This window comes from Macrotis lagotis, chromosome X (genome assembly GCF_037893015.1).
Source record: "Macrotis lagotis isolate mMagLag1 chromosome X, bilby.v1.9.chrom.fasta, whole genome shotgun sequence".
Taxonomy (NCBI): Eukaryota; Metazoa; Chordata; class Mammalia; order Peramelemorphia; family Peramelidae; genus Macrotis; species Macrotis lagotis.
Genome location: NC_133666.1, coordinates 9,261,666 through 9,285,813, shown reverse-complemented (window position 1 = coordinate 9,285,813; position 24,148 = coordinate 9,261,666). Strand labels below are relative to the sequence as shown.

At 41.7% G+C, this 24,148-nt stretch overlaps 1 protein-coding gene across 8 annotated transcripts in view; it reads right to left on the bottom strand.

Annotated features, from left to right (window-relative positions):
- LOC141500673 (uncharacterized) overlaps window positions 1-24,148 on the bottom strand; it is a 216,332-nt gene that overhangs the window by 54,831 nt on the left and 137,353 nt on the right. For all 8 annotated transcript variants that reach the window (XM_074204063.1, XM_074204065.1, XM_074204068.1 and 5 more), the window contains 5 exons: window positions 23,592-23,681; window positions 18,693-18,842; window positions 16,057-16,155; window positions 8,626-8,715; window positions 7,484-7,623 (listed from right to left, as the gene is read on the bottom strand). In XM_074204063.1, coding sequence (XP_074060164.1) covers window positions 7,484-7,623; window positions 8,626-8,715; window positions 16,057-16,155; window positions 18,693-18,842; window positions 23,592-23,681 — 569 coding nt within the window. The remainder of the gene's footprint in view (window positions 1-7,483; window positions 7,624-8,625; window positions 8,716-16,056; window positions 16,156-18,692; window positions 18,843-23,591; window positions 23,682-24,148) is intronic.

Genomic DNA, 24,148 nt, shown 5'->3' with positions numbered 1-24,148 from the left:
TACAGATGAAGAAACTGAGGCAAGCAGGGTGAAGTGACTTGACCGGGATCATCCAGGTCGTAAGTGTCCAGGGCTGGATTTAAACTCAGGACTTCCTAAGTCCAGGTCCAGTGTTCTATCTTGCTATCCATATAACCTTGGACAAGTCACCTCTTGTTGGCTCTCAGTTTCCTCATCTGCAAATGTAAGAGTTGAACTACATGGCCTGTAGGATCCTATGATCCCTGAGATCGTATGAACTGTGCAACTCTGGGCAAGTCACATAACCTTTATGAGCCTCGGTTTCTCCTTGGGCAAGTCATATAACCTTTTTGAGTCTCAGTTTCTTCAGATTATAATGAGTGTTTTTTCTCCAGCCCCTGTCTGGTCATATCACTCCCCTCCCCCAATAACTTCCAGTGGCTACCTACTACTTCTTAGATCCAATATAAATTCTCTATTGAAGCTCTTCCTAACCTTGTCCCATCCTCCTATCTTTTCATGCCTGTTATATTTATATATATATATATATATATATATATATATATATACATGCATATAATACACACACATATACATATACATATATATATATATATGCATATGTATGTCTCACTACCTTCCAGACTAGGATCCAGCCTAGCTCCATCCTGTTCCTCAAAGAAAATACTCCTCTCTCTTACCTCTGGGCTTTTGCATTTGGTCGGGCATCACACCCTTCTTACACCCACCTTTTGGAATCCCCAACTTCCTTTAAGATTTTGCTTAAGTACCACCTTTCCACACCAACTCTTTACTGTTTCCACCAGTGCCTTCTCTTCCCAGGTTCCCCAGCATCTGGTTTGGTATACACCTGCATTGTATCTCCTCCAAAAGAATGCAAACTCCTTGGGACAGGTATTATTTTCTCTTTGTCTCTGTATCTCCCCAGCACCCAGTACAGGGTCCAACACATTGGGTGTTTAAAAAGTGCTTTCTTACTGGTCTAGACTGAACTAAGGCAACTCCTTTGGGATTGAAATACTTCGACTCCAAGAGCCTTGTGGTAAGCCACCAGAAGCCTCTCTCTAGGTGGACATCAATCCATCAATGGGAATAACCAATTCATCCAGTTTATAAGCCATTTAACTGCAATATCACCCAGTTCCCCCATAGGAATATGAAAGACTTTTGTCAAAAGCCTTATGGACCAACAGGCATTCCTTGATCTGCCAAGATCTTGTATCTCTGATAAAGGCAGAGGAGAACAATGGATAGATGCCTGGTCCTGGAGGCAGGTTAGGCCAGGGTTCAAATTCTACCTCAGACACTTACTAGCTATGTGATATTGGAAAAATCATCTTCCTTGTTGTTGTTCAGTTGTTTCAGTCACGTCTGACTCTCTGTGACCCCATTTGGGGTTTTCTTTGGCAAAGACACTGCAGTGGTTTGACATGTCCTCCTCCAGTTCATTTGGCAGATCAGGAAACTGAAATAGGGTGAAGTGATTTGTCCAGGGTCACACAGTTAGGCAGTGTCTGAGTCTGAATGTGAACTCAGGTCTTCCTGACTCCGGAGCCAGATCCATTGTTCCACCTAACTGCCCCTCAGCTCCCTAGATCTATACAAAACAAGGGGGTTGGATTGTTTGCTTTTTCTTGTGTTTGTTTTTTTCCATCTCCCTAGGCCTTATAATAAATAAGAGGGTTAGATTTGAGGGCTTCCAAGGTACCTTCTTGCTCTAAATCTAGGTTGCCACCTACTCCCCTAGACACACCTGGTTAGGTATGACTGGGGTTTCCAAAGATAAGTACAAAACATTCATTTGAGAACATTTCTGTGGACTGATATGAAGTTTGCCAGAAGAATCTGCACACTCTCTTTTGTTCACCTTTTTGAAATCAAGCCAGCATTCTGCTGTCTCCTTTGTCATTTCACCCCACTTCCTCAAAGATCTCTGGCTCTTGGGTCAGCAATCAGCCCTCTGACTTCTTTCAAGGTCCCGGAATGCAGGTGACCTAAACTCATTTAATGCAGCTCCACTATCTCCTCATCCACTGTGGACTGCAATTGCCTCTTGGCTCAGTCTGTTCTACTATCTGCAATCTGAACATAATTCTCTTTATGGAAGAAAAGGAAACAAAGGGGCTGAGTGGTTCTATTTTTCTTAGTTGTTTGTCTAAAAGCAGTTCAGTGGTAAAGGATATGACTGGACTTCTCCCACCTCAGATGGCCCTGTGCAAGGCTCCTGCCCTCCAGGCTCCCATCTTCCATTACTTTTTGGTCATCCTGAACTGGATGTCCAATGCAGCACCACTTAACTGCCCTGATAATCCTCGGAGGTAGTAGCTATTAACATCCTCATACTATAAGACAATAGTTAAGCAACTTGTCTGAGGTTACACAGGTAGTAAGTCTATAAGGCAGGATTTGCATGGATGTCTGTATGACTCCAGGCCCAGAATTATCTATCACTGTGATTCTTAACAAACTTCCAGACTTCCCTATTACTGTCACTCAGGCTTGCAATATGGCCATTCTCTCGTCTCCCATATACAATTTTGTCAATCTCTTAATTTTACTGTTTGAATATCTTTTTTTTTAGGTTTTTGCCAGGCAAGCGGGGTTAAGTGGCTTGCCCAAGGCCACATAGCTTTGAATCTCACTTGTAGATGTTGTCGTCACCTCTCCTCTGGACTGTGGCAGTAGCTGCTGGTGGATCTGCTCACAAGGCTCTCCCCACACCAGTCCATCCTCCACTCAGTTCTCAAATTTCAAAGTCCTTTCTAAACTAGCTCCCTACTACCTTTCCAGTCTTCTATATTAACCGCACTGACCTCCTGGCTATTCCTTGGACAATTCTCTCCTGCTCCACACTCTGGATATTTTCCCTGACTGTTCAATCCCCTCCCCCCCCACCTTCCCCATGCCTGGGCTGCTCTCCTCCATCTCCAGGCTTCCTTTAAACCCCACCTTCTACAATTTATCCTATAACAATCCTGGCTGCATATTGTTACTGCACAACTCTTCTATTGGACTGCAACCTGAGAACAAGGTTTTGTTTTTTGGTATCCCCAGCAATTAGCATAGTGAATTTGGTGTTGAGTCTTTTAGTTGTATTTGACTCTTCCTAATCCTGTGGCCCAAGCAGTTCAGTTCTTGAAAAAAACTGAGTGGTTTTTCATTATTTTTTCAGTGGAATAAAGCAAACAGAACTTAAGTGACTTGCCCAGGATCACACAGCTACTGAGTGTCTAAGGCCAGATTTGATCTCAGTTTTTTTCTCACCTCAGGCCTAGAGCTCTATTCACTGCACCTAGCTGCATGCCTGGAATACAGTAGGAGTCTAATAAATGCTTAGGGCAACTAGGTGGTACAATGTAGGCCACCTAGTTGCCCTAAGCATTTATTATACTCCTATTCCATGCCAGGCATGCAGCTAGGTGCCGCAATGGATACAGCGCCAGTTCTAGAGGCAGGAGGACCTGAGTTCAACTCACAGGGCAGTATCACTCTTTACTGTAAGGAATGGCTGTCCAATGTAGGAATAATGTAATAATTCATGAAGACCTGTAAATTTAACATGCAATTGGAAGTATAGTCTCCAAATAATCTTTGAGAACCACTTCTGTGGACACTTAATGTTGAATTGAAGTTTTGAGAAAAACTTGTTATCTTACAAGATGATACATGAAAAGCAGTTTCAAGAAGGGCATGAGTAAATTAATGGAAGAGGGATCTCCAATGGTTTAAGGAAAAGGAAGTTAGGGATGTTTGGATAACAGCCTTATCTCTGAGAGGGTGACAGCAGGGGGGGTCATCCATAGAACAGCCTTTTGTTACCAAATTAGGACACAGAATGCCAAGCTGGATAGGCCAGTCCTAACCCAGGACAGGCTTTTCACAGGTCACTCAGAGATGTTCTCCTCCAGGAATACCCTGGCTCTGCCCTCAAAATCTCCAGAATTTTGCTCTTCTTTTTTTCCTTTTTCCCTTTTCTGGGAACTATTTATTCTAGTCTATCAGTTGATGCTACCACGAAATACTGTAGTCTGAAAGAGACTTCAGATTGCATGAGGAGAATGCTTGCTCTATTTCCCAACCTTGGATGACTTTAACATTCAGTGTAGCTTGTAACTTATTGGAGTCTTTAGAAACAGGCCAAGCTTGGTGGGTCTCATTCACATGGACAGCTTTCTTAAAGAATCATACATCCAGTCCAGCTCAATGAGTATTTATCAAGTCCCCACTAAGTGTTGAGAACAATTCAAGAGTCTGGGGAGACACAGGACAGTCCCTGACTTCAGGGAGTTTATTTTCCACAGAGGTAATAAATACAACATGAAAATAGATAAATAAAGGGGGAGAAGGAGAGAGTCAAAGAACCAAAGAGAGAGAGACCAAGTCAGAGACAGAGAGACAGAGGTAGAGAGAGAGACAGAGGTAGAGAGAGAGAGACAGAGGTAGAGAGAGGGGGGGGCAGAAAGATGAGAGAGAGGGAGAAGGTGAGAGAGAAAGGGAAAGGAAAGAAAGGGGAGCAACAAAGAAAGAGAAAGGGAGGGAAAGAAAGAAAGGGAGGGAAGGGGGAAGAGATAAAGAAGGGAGAAAGAGCAAGCGATAGGAGAGAGGAAGAGAAACTGAGAAAAGGGAGAGAGATTGAGAGAGAAAGAAGACATAGAGACAGAGAGCCAAAGAGACAGAGTGATACAAACACAGAGAAAGGGAGGGGAAGGGAAAGTGAGAGGGAGAGAAAAGAGACAGAAAGGAGTGAGATACAGAGAAATGGAGGGAAAGAGAGACAGAGAGAGAAAAAAGGGACAGAGATAGAGAGAAAAAGAGAGAAGAGAGAGAGGGAAGGAGACACAGAGACAGAGATAGAAGTAAGTAGCAGCAGAATCAGGGGAGGTGTCTCTAAACTGAGGAGGGAGGCAGGGACCATAATCACTAGTGGACAGGTCCGACTAGATTAGAGAAAGAAAGCAGGAGGGAAGATGGTCTCTTAAGTCTAGTCTAGAGCCAAGAGCTTTAAATGTCTGGTTAAGGCCACTGCAGATCTTGGTAGTAGAAGAGTGTTTTCAGATCACAGCTGGAAAGGACCTCAGAGACCATCTAGTCCAACCCTCTCTGAGATCCAAGGAGGGGAAAGGGCTTATCCAGCCTCACACCAGTAGTATCAAAGTTGGGATTTGAAATCAAATGTCCTGATTTCTTTTTTAATAGTTCCTGCCCTTAAAGAGCTTTTATTCTTTTTTTAAAAACATTTTATTAATTTTGAGTTTTACAATTTTTCCCCTAATCTTACTTACTCCACCCCCCCACAGAAGGCAATTTGCCAGTCTTTACATTGTTCCCATGTTGTACATTGATCCAAATTGAATGTGATGAGAGAGAAATCATATCCTTAAGGAAGAAACATAAAGTATAAGAGATAGCAAGATCAGCCAATAAGATATCCGCTTTTTTTTTCTAAATTAAAGGTAATAGTCCTTGGTCTTTGTTCAAACTCCACGGCTTTTTATCTGGATACAGATGGTATTCTCCATCTCTGACAGCCCTAAATTGTCCCTGGTTGTGGCACTGATGGAATGAGCAAGTCCATCCAGGTTGATCATCACCCCCATGTTGCTGTTAGGATGTAGTGTTTTTCTAGTTCTGCTCATCTCACTCAGCATCAAGTTCATGCAAATCCCTCCAGGCTTCCCTGAATTCCCGTCCCTCCTGATTTTTTTTTCAGGTTTTTTTTTTTTTTTGCAAGGAAAACGGGGTTAAGTAGCTTGCCCAAGGCCACACAGTTAGGTAATTATTAAGTGTCTGAGACCGGATTTGAACCCAGGTACTGCTAACTCCAGGGCCGGTGCTTTATCCACTGCGCCACCTAGCTGCCCCACCCTCCTGGTTTCTAATAGAACAATAGTGTTCCAGTTTGTTAAGCCATTCCCCAATTGAAGGCAAATGTCCTGATTTCTAAGGAGAAAGAGCAACCACTATGTGGCATACATTGTACTCGCCTCTTAACAAATATGATCTCATTGGATTCTCATAATAATTATATGAGAAATTTTACAGTCAAGGAAACTGAGGTAAAGAGATAGTGACTTGCCCAGTGAGTATCTGAGATTCTGTTAGAACACGAGTCTTCCTGACTCTGTTGATAGCCAGATCAACTGGCTGCTCCCTCTTCCTTGCTTTCCCCCTACCATGCTGACTCCAATCTAGAATCAATTAGACACCTAAGCACAGTTTCTTGTTGTCACCTCTGCAAGATGGCATTCTTTCTAAGGAGCTCTGTTTTTATTAAGGTATCTCCAATTTACCTACACAACTCTTGAAAGAAATTAGTCAGAGAAACATTGAGCCGAAGTCCTGGAAGTCCTGCCTTTGTTATCTCTGGTTCAATGAGAACTATTGCCCTTTATGGGAAATTTCCTATCAAGTCTATGTTTTGAATCTACTGCATCTACAACCCATTCGAGAATCACTTCCTTCATTAGAGTGAGAATTCTAGTGTTGCCTGGGAGAGCAGTTGTATTTGAAGTAATTTCCAGCACCCCACTACCATGAAGTTGTATCAGACATGGCAATTACTCTACTGCTGAATTTCATGAGGTTGACTGGCATAGTGACCTTGGACCAGTCACTTCATGACAAGGTGTTTCCATTTCTCCCATCCATAAAGTAGCAGAAGGAATGATCCTAACTAATAGCAGCTCACATTTATATGAGCTGTTAAATTCTGCCAAACACTTTCCATAAATGGTCTCCTTTGATTGGTATTACTATTCTCCCCATTTTGCATCTAAAACTGATGCTCAGAGAGGAAATGATTTTCTTAGGATCCCAGAGCCAGCCGGAGGAGGGATCTAAACCCAGAGCATGCTGGAGTGGAAGTCCAACCTATCTCCCTTCACTAGGCCACATTTCTTCTCTAAGGGGAGAGCAATTGACCTAGATGAGTTCCAAGTTCCCTCCCAACTCTCACAGTCTACGGTTCATTTTTGCATTTCTCTTTCATTTCTTAGGATCATACAGAGTAGTTTAACTTAACATAGGGATGCTAAGAATATGTGCCATGGAGCTTTACAATGACTGTCTTATTTGATCCTCACAACAATCCTGAGTGCTTGATGTCATTATTGCCACCATTTTACAATTGAGGAAACTAAGGCAGACAGAAGTTAAGTGACTTGCCCAGGTTCACATGGACAAGAAGTGTCTGAAGCCAGATCTGAACTTAGGTCTTCCTGACTCCAGGTCCAGTGTTCTATCTACTACACTACCTAGTCAAACTGGCAGGGAGATTTCTTTGGATTATTGAAGCATTCTCAGCTTGAGATGGGAAAAATTACAATGATTCTCTCTTCTCTTTCCATTCAAACTGCCAGCTTTGGAGAAAAGAGAGCATCCTTAAGGCCCGGCCCCGATCTGCAGCTATATTATTTAGGTTGTTTAAATAAGAAGCAGCCATCATGTAAGAGAAAAAGCCCATATGATCCCAGCAGCCTTCCTTCCACTTGCAGAACTATACCTTAGGACCTGGGGGACCTGGGCGACTGATTTCTGCAACACCAGGGACTCCTTTCTCTCCCTTTTGTCCAGGAAATCCTGGGGAACCAGGTTGGCCAGCAATTCCAGGCATCCCTGGAGACCCTTCCACACCTTGGAGACCTGTTAAAATATTCTTAATTGTAGCATATACTTTATTAGCTGACACATCAAGAAATACACGACCACAGAAACTTGAGGGGACAAAGGAACCAAGAACTCTGAATTGAGAGAGTAGCTAGGGACGACTGGGGCTGATCCAGGCCCTGACACCTGGCAGAAGTGGGAGATAGTTTCCTCTCTCTTCCCACTTCCCAGAGTCCAGTTGTCTACCCTGCCTCTCTCAGGCAGTACGGAATACCCAGCAATAAACCTCACAGTTGGGACAATCCTGGTCCTTTGCCTTAGCCCTGGCTCTTCCCTGTCTCTCTCCTCCTCTGCCCTCCTTTCCCACCAAGCCCTTGGGAAACCTGTTCTATTGATAATGAACGCCATTTCATCTTTGACTTCTTTTAAGATTCCTTCCATCTTATGGCCGTCACTGGAATCTAACTTTCACTCGAAGATAATTGGCGTCTTCCCTTGGCGCCCTCCCTCTTTTCACTTCATACCCTTTCACACACACGAGGGAGAAGGAGAAGTTGGCAAATTCATTGTTCCCACTGTCCCTTTTAGATTGTTCCTCATTCAGCAGCCACTGCCGCACTAAGTACTGGTCACACTTGTCCCTTATTCTCCAATACATTCCATATCTGTCTCATGATCTTCTTCTCCAATTCACCCTTTATTTCCTTTGGACATTCTGATCCCTCAGACCTTCTGACCTATCTCAATATTTGATATCTCAATATATATGATGCCTAGGAGAAGTGATATGCTAATCACCATCCCTACCCATTGAACTCCCTATTTACCAGATCCTTCAGTTTCTAGTCATAATCTTGACATGGAGATAGAAAAGACTCACAAATTTCTGAATTTTTAAATCTGAAGAATTCTGACAGTTTATCCCTCAATTCCTATTCGATGACTCAATACCTGTCAGTACAAAATAGTATTTCCTTTAGGCAATTAAAAAAAATAAACCATCTTACATTAGGTGAACAGCATTCTGGGGTTTCTCACCTACAAATCCCATATCTCCTATGTGACCTTTTAATCCAGGAGGGCCTACTGGTCCTGGTTGCCCTGGAAGACCTTGGTTTCCCTTCAGGCCTAGAGAAATCAATATGGTAAAGTTAAAAGGCAATCTCAATACTAAACTAGGTTTAACTTGGACAGTATGGAATGATAGCCATGGAGATCTCAATCCACATGCCCATAATGGTAGCTTGAACATGATAGGCAGCAAGAAGTACAGATGTCGGAGCGGTTAGGTGGTGCAGTGAATAGAGTCAGGAGTCCCCGAGTTCAAATCCGGTCTCAGACACTTCATAATTACCTAGCTGTGTGGCCTTGGGCAAGCCACTTAGCCCCATTTGCCTTGAAAAAACCTTTTAAAAAGTACAGATGTCAGTGGAAAGCCAATTAGTCAACAACATTCCAGATACTATATTAGGCCCTTGAAATACAAAGAAAGGCAAAAAACTTGGTCCTTGGAGCAGGGTCAAAGGATGTGGGGGAGGGAGGGATAAGGCTTAAAGTGAGAGGAGACTTGAAAGGTTAAGAAGGGGACAGATTATAAAGACTTTTATATTCATAGCTCCTCCTCAAGCTAATGTAGCTTTATAAGTAAGAACCCAAATTTCACCAGGATAACAGTCCCTATGGATTTTGCATTGGTAATAAAGCAAATAAAAACAGCAGCCTTTTGGAATCACAAAACAACCAATGCATTTTTTCCTTATGCAAGTGAGCAAAGATGTATTTCCAGAACTGGCTGAAGACTTTTTTCCCCTTTTATTAAAAAATGAATTTTATTGCCATCTTTCATCCATCTATCACATCCATTTCCCAATGTATTCCTCTCTCTCCTTCCTAAAACGTCATCTCCTAGTAAATAGAATAAAAAAGAGAGCTTAAAAAAAAAGTTTAGCATAACTAACCAACCAATCAAAAGTCTGGCATTATAATGCTGTGCTCCACACCCACAGTTCCTCACCACAGCAAAGATAAGGAGGGAGGTAAATTCTCCTCTTTCTTATTTGGGGTTAAGCTTGGAGTTATTTTCATTTCTTAGTATTTGGTTTCAATCATTGCTGCTATTATTTTTTCCATTAACATTGTTTTCATTGTCATTATGTATATTATTTTCTTGGTCCTTACTTTACATTGGTTTATGGAAGTTTTTCCATGCTTCTCTGAATTTTCAATATTCATTGATTCTTGCAAAACAGCAATATCCTATCACATCAATATGCAACAACTTGCTATAGTTAAGCATTTTTCATTCAAAAATTTAGCCCATTTGGTCCTTCCTAATATATATATATATATATCTATATCTATATCTATATACATATATATATATATATACCCTCAAATACTCCCACCCATCCCAACTGACTGTGCCATTTGAAACACAATTTCTTTTGAAAAGGTTCAGAGTCCATTAGAGGATGACTAAACAAATTGTGACACATGAATGTAATGGGATATCACTGTGCCTTAAGAAACAATGCACAATAAGAATTCAGAGGAACAGGAGAAGACTTATATGAACTGGTGCAGAGGGAAATCAAGTAGAACCTAGAAAATATCACACAAAAAGACAGCAATGGGAGAAATAGGGGGAAAAAAACAATTAAAACCTTCCTGAAATGGAATGCTGGGTAATTATGACTAAGTTTGGTCCCAGAGTACAGATGAAAAAATGCTTCTCTTTTTGCTTCTTTGAAGAGATGTGGTATGGAATGTGGCATATCCATCAAACTTGATATGTTGTTTGCTTTTGCTAACTGATTTTTTATCTCTTCCTTTTTAATTCCTTGTTATAAGGACCATGGCTCATTTGATAGAAATCACTATTTTAACTGTGAAGAGATGATAATCGAACCCCTGGGAACAGCAACAGGTAAAGAGTGAAGAGAAGAGGGCACATAAGAACAGAGCATTATAAGGTTAGAGATGAAAAAGATATTAGAGGCCATTCATCTCAATCTTCTCATTCTTCAAAGGAGGAAACTGAAGTCCAAGGAAGGGAAATAACTTGTTCAAGATCACACAAGTCATTATGATTGGGGGGAGGGTGTGTGGTCTGAATCTTGGTTTTTGACTTTGAATATAGGGCTCTTTCCCACTGAACCACAGAGGGAAGAGGGACATCATATAAAGGTTGATAACAAAAGATAGTTATTTAAAAAAATCTTTGTTCATGGTCCAGAGGTAAATTTCACCATTCTGCAGCTGAGTTTATTATGGAAAGTGACTGACTGCAAAGCAGAGGCTTAGAGGAGATGCATTCTGCCAGGGGCACTTGCCTAGGCACACGCTGCCAGCTGTGGCTCTCCTTTACATGCCCGACGGAGGTAGCAGATGGATTGGAGCAGAATAACTGTCTAAGCATGCAGGGGGCTCAACAGAAAGATGGCATGCAACTCTTCCTTTATTTTCACAGGTGCTAGCAAAAGGAAATTGGCTTAAGTGGGAACCAAGTAGAGATTTTATAAAGAAGAAAAACTTGTGAACAGAGAGAGTTATTAACACACGAGCAGGTATCCAAGGGAGGCTGCAAAACAGCCATCCCTGGGCCAGGAGAGAAGATACTGGGAAATAGAACTTATGCCCATGCTTTGCACTCTTACCTCTGGGCTTGGGGTAATGATGACAAGGAAGCGGGGGTGGGGGTAGATTGGCAAAGCAGTGTCTGTTATTCCTGGCACTCAAGCAAAGATCAGAGAACTCGATCTGGAAAGACCTCTGAGACCAGCTAGTCCACCCCCTCATTTTAAAGAGGGGAGAAACTGAGACCCACAGAGAAAAAGTGATTGGCTCAAGATCACAGAATCATAGATTTAGAGCTGGAAGGGCTTCCCGAGGCCATATAGTCCCTCCTCTTCATTTTAGAGCAAAGGAAACTATTCCAGTGAGGTGTAATGACTTAGCCATGATTTCACAGGGTACAAATGTCAGAAGTAGGATCTGAACCCTCCCTGCCCTGGGAGTCTAGGGAGGGAAGACTTGCAATAGTCAGGAAGCCATGAGATTGGAGAGAGGAGCACAAATTCTATATCCCATTTTCCAAAGTTGACTGCTTTTCTCTGTTATATACCATGACCCTGAAACAGGGTCCCAGACATTACCTTCCTTTTTTGTTTCCATGAGCTAGTGGTACAAGTGGATTGCAGTTTCTTCCTACCACCTCTATAGATCTAAGAGGGCAAATGGGTGGAGGTTGAGAAGATGAGATGGTGAGAGGCATATGGCTATATAAGAAGTGGCTGACTTAATTCATTTGTAGCAATGTTGTATAGATGTTCTTATGAGTAGAACTCAGAAGTTCTGACTAAAGGAAATAGGTCAGTGACATAACAGGAATGGTAGAAAAATATATACAGGTGCAATTTCCCCAAACACCTAGGTTTCATTGTTCTTGAGCTACCCTCAAAGAGATTTTCTGCTATCAAGTTAGAGGTCCAAAAGAAGGGGAAAGATAGGGGAAAGATGGGGGAAAGGTGTGGCATCCACAAGCTTGGTCATGCTGACCAAAGAAAAGGTGGCCACTGCACTCAGACCAGTGGTGTCCAACTCCTATAAAAATGGGTGCCAGTAGGTCATACATAAGAATCCCTACTGGCACATATTATCTATGTTTTATTTAATTTTTATTTATTTTGTTGATAATCCCCTATTACATTTGATTCTGGTTCAGGTCATATTGGGGAACCTTACAGGCTGGGTCACACATCTGAACTTTCAGACTCAAACTAACCTTTTTGGCACACCCATTATTGAGGCAGTTGCTAGAGCCTCTGACTGTGGTAACAGCTAGGACCAGGGGAAATGCTGAGACCCCAGATGTAAAGTAGATATACAAACTACCTGCAGGTCTTTGGAAGCTGGCCCTTATGAAGAGAGGAAATTCTGGGACCAAGATGAATTCTGGGATCCTGGAACCAACCCTTACCAAAACTCAAATTGGCTGGTGAGGAAAGAGGAGAACAAGCTTCCCTACAACAATGTTCTTGTCCTCTCAATTGCTATTGGCTCCTGGTCCCCAAAAAAGTTTTCAGCCATGGAGCTCTTTCCCCCAATCCTTTCTTCAAAGGACTGCAAAGAAAAGTTCCCATTTTCTTCACATTTTGACCTGAAACAATGAAATGTATGCTACTATAAGGTGATGTGCCTATAATGACAAAGAATATAAAGGGCCATGAAAGAGGAAAGGACTCAAAGATGAGGATGAGGGGCTCAAGAGCAGATATAAGAACAGTTCCTATTTTAGCAGGTTTAGCACATGTTCTATACCATAGCCTAGAATTTAAAACCTGGATCAGAGAGGGCTTCCTTCTTGCCCATTCCTTTCAGGCTATATCCAGCATATCAGAGCACAGAGAGTTGGGTTTGGAGTTAGGAAGTTCTGAGTTCAAAACCATCCTCAGATGTTTACTGGTTGTATGACCCTGGACAAGTCACTCAACACTGCCCCACTTTCCTCATCTGTATAATGAATAGGAGAGAAGGAAACCACTAGAGAATCTATGCCCAAGAAAATTCCAAATAAGATCACAAAGAGTTGGACACAATTGAAACAACTGAACAACAAAAACTCGCTTCCTAAGAGAGAATTAATGGACTCAAGATGCAGAATGAGAAATTTATTTTTGGACATGACTAATGTAGGAATTTGTTTTACTTGACTATGCATATGTGTTACAAAGGTTTTGTTTTTCGTTTAATTTGGAGGTGGAATATAGAGAAAATAAATATTTGTTAACTGAAAAATAAAATGAAATGAAGAAAAAGAGAAGTCCATCAAGTATACTATCATGTCTGTATATGTTGACACATTTTTAAAATAATAACCAATAAACTATGTGATCAAATAAATTAAGTATTTAAGTCCTTTGCATATGGAGAAAGGACCTTAACCAGAAAAGACCTAAGAGAGATAGGATGGAAGTTTCAGAGGTGCATATGGACTGTAGACTTTATGCTTTGATAATTTTTATCCATGGACCTTTTAACTTGCTTGTAGGTTCTGGTTCCTTATCTTGTGGAATAAGTGGCCGTCATATTATATCTGGCACATAATGTCTTTCTTTTGAGGTTGTGGTGGTTGTAGAGATTTTTAAAAAGTAACTGTTCTGCCATCTTGTTGGTCATATGATCTGATTTAATATTTTTAGTAATATCCCATTTCATCCCCTAGATTAATTTCAGTGTGATCTCTTGCAGCTGTCAATTTGGCAATGAGGAGAATAGTTTAGTCATTTACAGAATGAGTACCCTCTCATGACTAGTGGAAATAATACAGTCTTTTAAGAAAGCTATCCCACACATGGGCCAGAGTAAATTCGATTACACCATAGGTTGGATAGTACCTGCAGGCAAAATGCCACCTAGTAAACAACTCAGATATTGCATCTCCTTGCTGGATAATTAATACAGTAACACACTATCTTTCTCTAGTTTAAGGCAGCTACCACATGACTGAAAGGCATCATGGAAAGGGCTACAAGGATTGCAGATATCACATGTAGGGATTATTTTTCAAATTAGCTAATATCTATCTTCTTTCCCTCCCACACCACATCCCATTGAAAAAGAAAATCCTTGTAATAAATATTGATAGTCAACTCTAAGTAAATTTCTTCATTGGCCATGTTCAAAAAAAATGTCTCATTTTGTTCCTTGCGTCCATCACTTCCCCGTCAGGTAGTTATCAGTCCTCTGGAATCATGGATGATCATTGCTTTGATAACAGTTCTTACAGTTTTCAAAGTTGTTTTGTACAGTATTCTTTCTACTGCATAAACTGTTCTCCTAGTTCAGCTCATTTCATTCTTCAGTGGTTTATACAAACCTTCAAGATGATTTTTTTTGGTTGTTGTTTTTTGGCAAGGCAGTGGGGTTAAGTGGCTTGCCCAAGGCCACACAGCTAGGTAATTATTGTGTCTGAGGCTAAATTTGAACTCAGGTCCCCCTCACTCCAGGGCTGGTGCTCTATCTACTTTGCCACCTAGCTGTCCCAAGATTTATTGTTTTTATAATATTGATGTTATGGTGTAAGTAGCTCTTCTGGTTTTGATCATTTCACTCAGTATCAGTTCATGCAAATCTTTCCATGTGTCTTTGGAAATTATCTTTTTCCTCATTTCTTACAGTACAATGGTATTCCATTATATCTATCTACCATGATTTGTTCCATCACTCCCCAGCTAGCGGGCACCTGTTTCCAGCTTTTTGTCATCCCCAAAAGAGCAACTCAGCATATTGTATGCATATAGAACTTTTCTCTCTATCTTTGATCTCCATGGGGTCCAGGTCTAGCAGTGCTTTCGTTAGACCAGAAGACACACACTATTTGGTTACTTTTTGTTTATAATTCCAAACTGTTTTCCAGAATGGTTTTGCCTTACTCAGAGGTCCACCAAGAGCAAAACTTAAAATTCTTTTCTGTTCAGATTTTGATTTTTTTAATTTAAAATTTCCCCTCTCATAATGCCATGTATCTTGAACCTAGGGATTTAAAAAAAATGTTTTAGAGATTTAATCTGAAAGATATTTCCTTTCCAGTTGAACTTGCCCTTCAGAGTGAGATCACCATGTAAGCCTACTCTTCTGGGTTTCCAGGAGATAAATCTGATGAGCATGGCTACTGGAAATGAGTACTGTGAAGGTTACAGTGAACAGGAGCAGAAGAGAAGAATGAACTATAAGGAGGAAGGATGAGGAGTCCCAAGACGGACAGCTACAGCAACTCACATTGCCCTGGGGGATGGAAAGGCTGGCTTCTCTCTTTTTTCTTCCTCTGCTTTCTCCAGTCTAGAATCCTGAGCCAGGGTTCCAGACACACCCCTTTTCCTAATCCTTTCCATGAGTTGTGGGGTGGTTCAGGAATTCCCCTGCACCCTCCCTAAATATCTGAGATGGTAAGTAGGAGGAGAATTAGGAAATAGCTTGAGGTGAATAATTCCATACCAGAATATTTGGCCTTCTTTCTTTCATTTTTTTCATTACGTCCAACAACCTATAGGCTCCCAGGATGGTAAACATTTGAGTAGCTGGCCCAGGGGAAGGACCACTGTGGCTGCGGGTGTCATATGAACTACAGTGACTCACCTGGTGGGAAGAGGAACTACATGATATTAGACCATGTAGGATTCTGTAAATATATCCAAGGCTATGTATGAAAACCAACACCAGACTTTTGTTGCCTTTCTGATGCTCTTCACATCTTGAGTCACAAAAATAAGCAATCAACTCTGATACGATGTCTGCAACAAGGTGGACCAAATGACACTATCTTTGGGTCAACAAGCAAAGCTACTTGGGATGGTTTCTAGCACTGTAATAGAATCCAAGTCTAAGCATCATTCAATACTTCATGGAAACTATTTGCCCACTATGGAAAAAGAGCTGTATCTTTGCTGAAGTATCCACCATGGTACTCACCTGGTGATCCAGGGGAACCAGGTTGTCCAACCAGCCCAGGTTGTCCTGGATCTCCAGCAATACCTTGGGAACCTTTGGGGCCCAACACACCAGGAATGCCTTCCAAGTAAGAGTAGAAAAAAAAGAAAGTTAAGCTAAGGCCACAGATCCATGGCTAATGTCATCAATCAATTCAGTGAATTTCAGAACTCTTAATGGAACAGTGGGAAAGGTTCTGATCTGTCATGGGATGAATTATTAACAATGTAAACGTTACTTTCCTATTTTCATCATCTCATATCCTATTTCATCCAACATCAAATAATGTCAAACACTAAATGGGGGGGGGCAAAACAAGGGATGAGCACAAGACCTTCCATTTCATTAGACTAAAGAGTTCTCTTTAATGTAACTGCTACTTTAATGTAACAGGGAGATCAGACTTTCTCTACCACTTCTGAGACTTACAGAACTGTCTAAGGTATAGTCAGGATGTGTGAGTGGCTGGACTTGAACTCAGAACTTCCCACCTCCAAAGCTAGTTCTTTCTCCACTAAGCCAGGCTGTAAATTTGTGTTCAGTAAGTGGTAAATTGCCTTAAATGATGCCATTGTTCCCTTGCCCTATTCTTAGGGGACTTCATCAATGACTGTGGACCTTGCCAAGATAGAATTGCACCTAGTGGCACAGCCTTGGCAAAGAGGTGTCCTGAAAAGTCAACTGGCAGAGCTTTGCCAGACCAGTGCAGCCTCTTCCATTTGGCAGTCCACTCCCCTGCAAGGAAAAGGCTGACAAAGTCCTGAGAGTAGACATTGAAATCTGGCATGGAGCTCTAAGTAAGTCCACAAAAGTGAAGAGACTTGCCCAAGGTCACTCAGATGATAACAGTAGAATGAGGATTTTAACCCAGGACTTGTGACTCCAGGTCCAGTACCCTTCCCCTTGAACCCAATATTTCTCTCTCTGTTCCCACATATTGGTTACTGTGACGGTTCTAAATTTATATCACAGGAGTCTGATGCCTTTTGTTCACAAAAGTCTGAAGTGGTGCCATATAAAGTCTCCTGTCCTATAAAGTGATCCACCTGGGGAGTATGGAGGAAAGAATAAACTGCCAGAAGAAGCATCTCCCCAGAACAGGTGTCAGGCAGCACTAGGGAGTGAACAGAGTACTGGTTAGGGGTCAAAAGTCAGAAGTCCTGGGTTCAAGAGTTCCTTCTGCAGTCTGTATCCTGTATCATATATGCATGATCCTTCTTTAGACCTCAGCCTTCGATTCTAGGATTATCGGCTTACACAGGAGGGCCCATCTTCATTGATTCAAATCGAAATTGAATTCTTACACCACCCAAACATGAGTCATTCATTAATGAACTGACTATTAGTTGGTAAACTTCTAGCCTCAAAAAGAATCCCCTTTACCTTTAAATTAATAAGCAATCATAAATATCCCTTCCACATCAAGGGGGTTAGGAATGTTCCCATCCGGAAAATCCATGTCAAATGTTTTGCCTTTCCCTTTGTAATGGTATCGAAAGAGAAAATATACAATTCTATACATATATTTTATGAATTTCTGACTTTCTAAACTTTTCTGTGTCTTCTGCTGGACTTTGCATGCTGTCTGCAGCTTCTGCAAAACTTCCCAAAATTCCCATTTAATTTCTTATTCCATGATATATTGAAACTATAATGGGGAAAGTCATGACATGGAAAGGACAACTTTATACAAAAGTAATAATGCAAATATAAAAGCAAATGGAGAAACAAAAGGTTGAGTGGTTCAGTGGATAGAGCACTGGGTCTGGGGTCAACAGGACCTAAATTTGAATCCTGCCCTAGACAATGATACTAGCTATGTAATCCTGGACAAATCACTTAATTACAATTAGCCTCAGTTTCTTCATCTGTTAAAAAATGGAGCTGATAATAGCATCCAGAGCTATTGTAAGGACTGAATGAGAGAATAAATGAGGTGTTCTCAAATCTCAGTGCAGTTTTAAGCTATTAAACATTGGTAATTACTATTATTACTATTACTATTATTAAGACTGGAAGGGAGTAAACAGTATCGTATTGATACTTTATAGATGTATATAAATAACTATGTCACACAGAGTAAAGGAGTGAGGGACATATCAGATCAATACTTGTATTATGTTCATTTCTGAAGAAGTAAAGCTTTATCAATGTGTATTCTTGTTTTGAGGGGGGTTTTGGATTAGACCTCTGATTCCATAAGCAGAGGGCACCACTCCCAGCGAGGTGTTAAGGGACTGATCCAGGGCCATACAGCCAGGATGGTCAGGAGCAAACCTCGAATTCAAGTCTTCTTGACTCTGAGGAAAATATAAGGCACTAACCCTTGCCTACACAGCCTCTCTATCTAAATGCATATTCATCATTGGTCAGTTGTTTTCAGTCATGTCTGATACTCTGTGACCCCACTTTGGGCTTTCTTGGAAGAGACAGTAGAGTGGTTTGACATTTCCTTATACAGTTCATTTTACAGATGAGGAAACTGAATGAAGTGACTTGCCCAGGTTATGTTCACATGGTTTTAAATTAGTCATAACATTTATCTTTTTTTAAACCTAACATAATTGAAACTCAAGGCCACTATAGACACTCTGGTGTGGTAGACTTCATTTCCTTACCTGGTAAGCCTGGTTCTCCCTTCTCCCCCTTTACTTTCAGACAGTTTGGATCCACTTGTCCAGGAGGGCCTGGAATGCCAGGCTCACCTTTTCCACCTTTTTGTCCTATGGGACCGGGAAATCCAGCCTGACCCGGCAAACCATCCTCACCTAGAATAGGCACAGAGACATAGAGGTACCTGGGATGTATTATTGTGCATACACACTCAGTATTTATTGTAATATATGTGTGTTGTTCATGGTTCCTACACACACACACATGCTATTCATGGCCTCTGTACATACATGTATCAAAAACCTACATGTGTACATATCTATGCATGTATACATACATCATTCCAGAGGGTTAAAGACTTGTGCACATTACTCACAGTCCCTTTTGCCTTACCAGGCAGGCCACAGGGCAACTCACACACTGATCATTCAGATCCAGATCTAATACCAAATCTGGCTGCCCTTTCTAATCATGGCTCCTCTACTCTGGTAGCCTTGCCTGGGGAGGAGGGTCAGAACACAACCTAAACCCCTTAGGTTTTCCTGCCCAAAACACAAGGGATTGTGTTTTCTAGAGTGCCCCACTTGGCAGAGCCAGCAGTAGGTAATTAATAAGTGCTTAGTGATTGATTAGCATGTCTTCCCATTGAGGAGTGGAGATGGTAGCACTTTGTGATTTTGTGTGCCCAAAGTCTAGTCCAGTTCCTGATACATAATGAAGTCTTTGATAATTGCCTCGAGGTCGAGGTTCCTTCCAGTGGAATGGAAGTCACTCGATAAATAGGGTCTGTCTCTTTTTGTCCTAGGTACAGTTGCAGGTGCTTTATAAATGGTTGCTGATGATGAACACTGCTTCTCCTTGCAAATCCCTCCCTTTCTCTCTCCCTCTAGGCCTTAAGTTCACTCAGACCTGCTCATTCCTCATGACATACTCTACCTTCCATCAAGGGGGCTGGAAAATAGCCTGCTCTTTCTTCAGTCCCACCTGACTTGGGCACACACCTCTCCTGCCCTTTTATCCTCCACTTTCCCAGCTTCTCCCCAGTGAGAGCATCAGAGCCATGCGCATCATCTGCAGGGGCCTCAGAAAAGGAAGGGGAGCCAGCTCTCATATATTCATAGGACTCTGTCTTGCTTAGAGTACTGTCCTAATCGGTAAACATTTCATTGACAGCCCAGTCTCTGGGTATCTTCAAGGTGTCATATATACCTATGGTCTCTTAAGTCTTTCCTTTTGAGCTCCTATTCTTGATATTTCCATTCTTTTTCTTTTAGCAACCCTCTCCTATTCCGAGATTCTCTCTATCACATTTCTTCATTCTCTATTCCCTTGATCCTGCTATCACATGAAGTGTTCAAAATCTATTGTTTCCCCACTTTTTGTAGAAAGAAGGGAAGGACAAGAAAAGAGTGAACTTCTATTTCTGAATATGCTAAATAGGATCCTCAGTCTGGAGTAGGGAGGGGCTTCAGAGCCCAATAAATCGAATCTACTTTACATATGGGGAACCTGAGACCAGAGGAGAAGAAGGTCACAACAGGATCCTAGATAGACCCTCAGAGACCAGCTAGTCCAACTACATTCTATAGAGGCCCAGAAAGGGTGATTTGCCCAAGTTGGTCCAGGTAGTCAGTGTTATAGATACACACACCAGCAACTTCAAGGCTTCTCTTCTCCTCCAATTCGGTCATTTCCTAACACAACATCGTCCTGTAAAATGTAAGCTCTTTGAGGGCACGAAATGTTTCATTTAAGTCTTTTATTTCCAGGGTTTAGCTCTGAGGCTGACCAACTCTTCACTCACACTTTTAATTAACTGCCAAATCATGTGCTTTCTCATATCTTTCATATGCCTCCCCTTCTCTCCATTCCCATAGCCAGTACCCTGGCACAGGCCTTCCCTTATCTCCTCTCACTAGGACAATTACAATAGTCTTTTTTTTTTTGCAATAGTCTTCTAATCAGCCTTCTTGCCTCCAGCCTCTCCCCTCTTCAAACTATTCTCCACTCAGACTTCAAAGTGATTTTTATAAAGCTCAGGTATGACCATGTCAATCCCCTGCTCAAGAAGGTCCAGGCACTGCCTAATTACCTCTAGGATTTGCTGGTTGGCAAAGTTCTTCATAGTCTTCTTACTGTCCAGGCTTCTGACACATTCCTTTCCTCTGCATACTCTCCAGTCTAGCCACAGAGGCTTACTTGCCGTTTCCTACCTACCACAATTGATCTCCCACCTCTAGCCTTTATACTGGCTGTCCCTCTCCCCATGCCTGGAATGTTCTCTCTCCTAACTCGTGTCTTGAAATCTTCAGCTTCCTTCAAGACTCACCCACATCTCTAGGGGGGTCTTCTCCCACTGCTAGTACTTTCCATCACCAAGATTACCTTGTATATATACACGTGTTGTCTCCTACATTAGAAATGGAAGCCCTTCCAAGACAGGAGCTATTTTTGCTTTTTCTTTCCACCTCTTGCACCAAGCACAATGCCTGGCAAACAGTAAGTGTCTAATAAGTGGTTGCTGACTGATATATTTATCAGGCTCCTCATCAGTGTTGTGGACCTATTACTTTTCTTCTTCTTCCTCAACTTCTGGTTCCTCCAGGTTGCCTGCCCCTATAGGACCAAAGAGCACCTAAGTATAGACTCAGTATACTCAATGGAGCTCTCTTTGGGGTTTCCTGGCAGCGTGCTCTTCAGCTCAGCATTATTTGGGATACTAGAGTCCTTTCCCTCTGGTGACCCTCAACTTGGGCTTCTAATTGTTCAATTATCAAAATATATTTGACTCTTTAAAGCTAATGGGATTTGGCAATAACTTAGACAGAAAGACTTTCCAAATTGCCACTGGAATTCAGAGAAATTAAGGATGTGTCTTTATGGTAGCTTTGCAAAAGTCAATTTTGCAAAGATAAGGATAAATATGGGTCAGAAATTTTAAATATTCTAAAAATATTTTAGATATTTAGATAATTAGGGCCTTTCTAGGCCCTAATTAGGCTGTAAAATAAATTAAACTAGCAGCAGTACATGAATCCTCACCTTAAGTGAGTGGTTATTTCAGGCATTATGAAGGGCTGAAAATGCCAAACAGAGTCATGGAGCTTGTATTTGCTCCTAGAGGCCATAGGAAGCGACAGGAGTTTCCGGAACAGGGGAAGGCCACAGTCAGACTTGTGCTTTAATAATAACACTTCAGTGTATCTTGTAGACAATGGAAGGCAGGCTAATCAGGAAGTATGATCTGGAGGAGGGTAGTTATCGTGTGACTGGAGACCAGGAGGTGGATTTCAGAGATGTTGGAGAGGGATAGGGAGACTTGGAAGGATGAATGAGGGTGAAGAGCAGGACATGTTGGTTGGAAACCTGGTGACTGGGAAGGCTATTGTAGTGCCCTCATCAGAAATAGGAAAATTAGGAAGTAGCTTGGGGGAGGGAGAAGATAATGAGACCTATTTCAGATCTACTGAATTTGAGATGTCTACAGGACATCCAGTTTATAATGTCTTACAAGGCAGTTAGTGAAAGGAGCTCAAGAGGGAGATGATGGCTGGATATGTAGAGGTATAAAGAATGTAATACGAATGATGCTGCAACAAAAAAAAACTGAGAAGGAACAAGCCAGAGAGACAAGAGAAGATACAGGAAACAGCTTGTCAAGACCTGGACACGAGAAACTACTCAGAAGGAGAATGTATCAGATGCTGCAGAAAGGTCAAGGATGAAAATTGAGAAAAGGACACTGGATTTGGCAATTAAGCAAATGGTGATTGTTGTCCATCCTTCATTTTCCAGGAGGACCAATGACATAAGGAAAGTGATGGCTTGACTTGCAAGTGAAATGGATTAAATGAGGCAAGGCTGTGCAAAGTCACTAGCCTCACTCTCTCCTCCAGAGTAATCACAGTATCCAGTGGCAAGTCAAAATAACTGGATGACTTCCAAGCAAACGGTGTTAATCTTACAGAGAACGCTTTGGGAATAGTGAGAGCAGTAACTAGACCAAAAGGAATGGGAAAGTAAGAAGATACAAAAGGGCATCAATGAGTGAGGACAATTCCTTCTAGGAGTTTGGCTGTAGGAAGTAGCCTATTTTTAGATGATGCCAAGTTTTTCAAGGATGAGGGAGTTATCTAGGAATGATGGTAAGCAGTAGGAAAGGAGCCAGTGGATAAGGAGATTTAGAAAATGAAGGGGAAAAAGAGAAGGATGAGAGAAGGGATGAGCTCCTGAAGAATTTGGAAGTGTTTGGAATGAAGGATACAATTGGGGGCAGTTGGCCACAGTAAGGAGAAAGGAAACCTCTTCCTTCAAGCCTGCAGGCAAAAAATGAAAAAGGGAGGGATAATGCTAAAGTGTGGGATTGATGAGAAGAGGGAGTTTACAAGAAATGGTTTTGATTTTTTTTTTTTAGTAATGTATGCTCAAAGTAGCTCTGGATATCAATGAGAAGAGTCATAACATTTGAGCCCTATAGTATATGACTTGTACCTAAAAATCACATTTAAAAACATATGGAGGTGGGCAGTTAGGTGGCACAGTGGATAGAGCACCAGCCCTGGAGTCAGGAGGACCTGAGTTTAAATCCGACCTCAGACACTTAATAATTACCTAGCTGTGTGGCCTTAACCCCACTGCCTGGCCCTGGAGTCAGGAGTACCTGGGTTCAAATCCAGTCTCAGATACTTAATAATTACCTAGCTGTGTGGCCTTGGCAAGCCACTTAGCCCCGTTTGCCTTGCAAAAACATAAAAAAAAGAAATAGTTCATGTCCTTTAAAAAAAGCAAGTCAAGCAGATTCCCCTCTCCCCTTTATGTTGTCTGATGAAAATTTCTCTTGTATTTCATTTTCACAGGGGAAGGAGAACAAACCTCCTCGTATAAAACATGCAGTCAAATGTTACCTTTCAAGCCAGGAACCCCATTCCTGCCAGGAATTCCAAAAGGTCCCAGTGGCCCTGGAGGCCCCAGCTTCCCCATTTCACCTTTGGCACCTAGAGGCAATGAATCAGCAAAGTTATTATAAAACCTCAAAGAACGTCCATGAGGGATTCTCACTTGTCTCTGACCTGAGAAAAACATTGTGGGAACACGGATCTTAGAGATGTAGGGAAACTCAGAGACTATCTAGTTCAACCCCTTCCTTTTACTCTGAAGATCTAGAAGGGGCCTTTGAAGCCAACTCAGTCTTCAACTCACAAATGAGGAAACTGAGGCCCAACCCAGAAATTTGACTTCCCTGGGATCACAAAAATAAGAAGTGATTCAGATACTGGAGATACTATTTTTATTTGATATGCTGGGGAGCCAAAAAAAGTAACGTCCAGGATGTGGAATATAATGGTCCATCTCCAGTACCTCTGTGACCCAGAGCAAACTGACTCTCTGGGGCTCTGTTTCTTCCTATGTAAATGAGAGGGTCAGACTAGATGGCTTCTATTGTCCCTTGCAGCTCTTAATC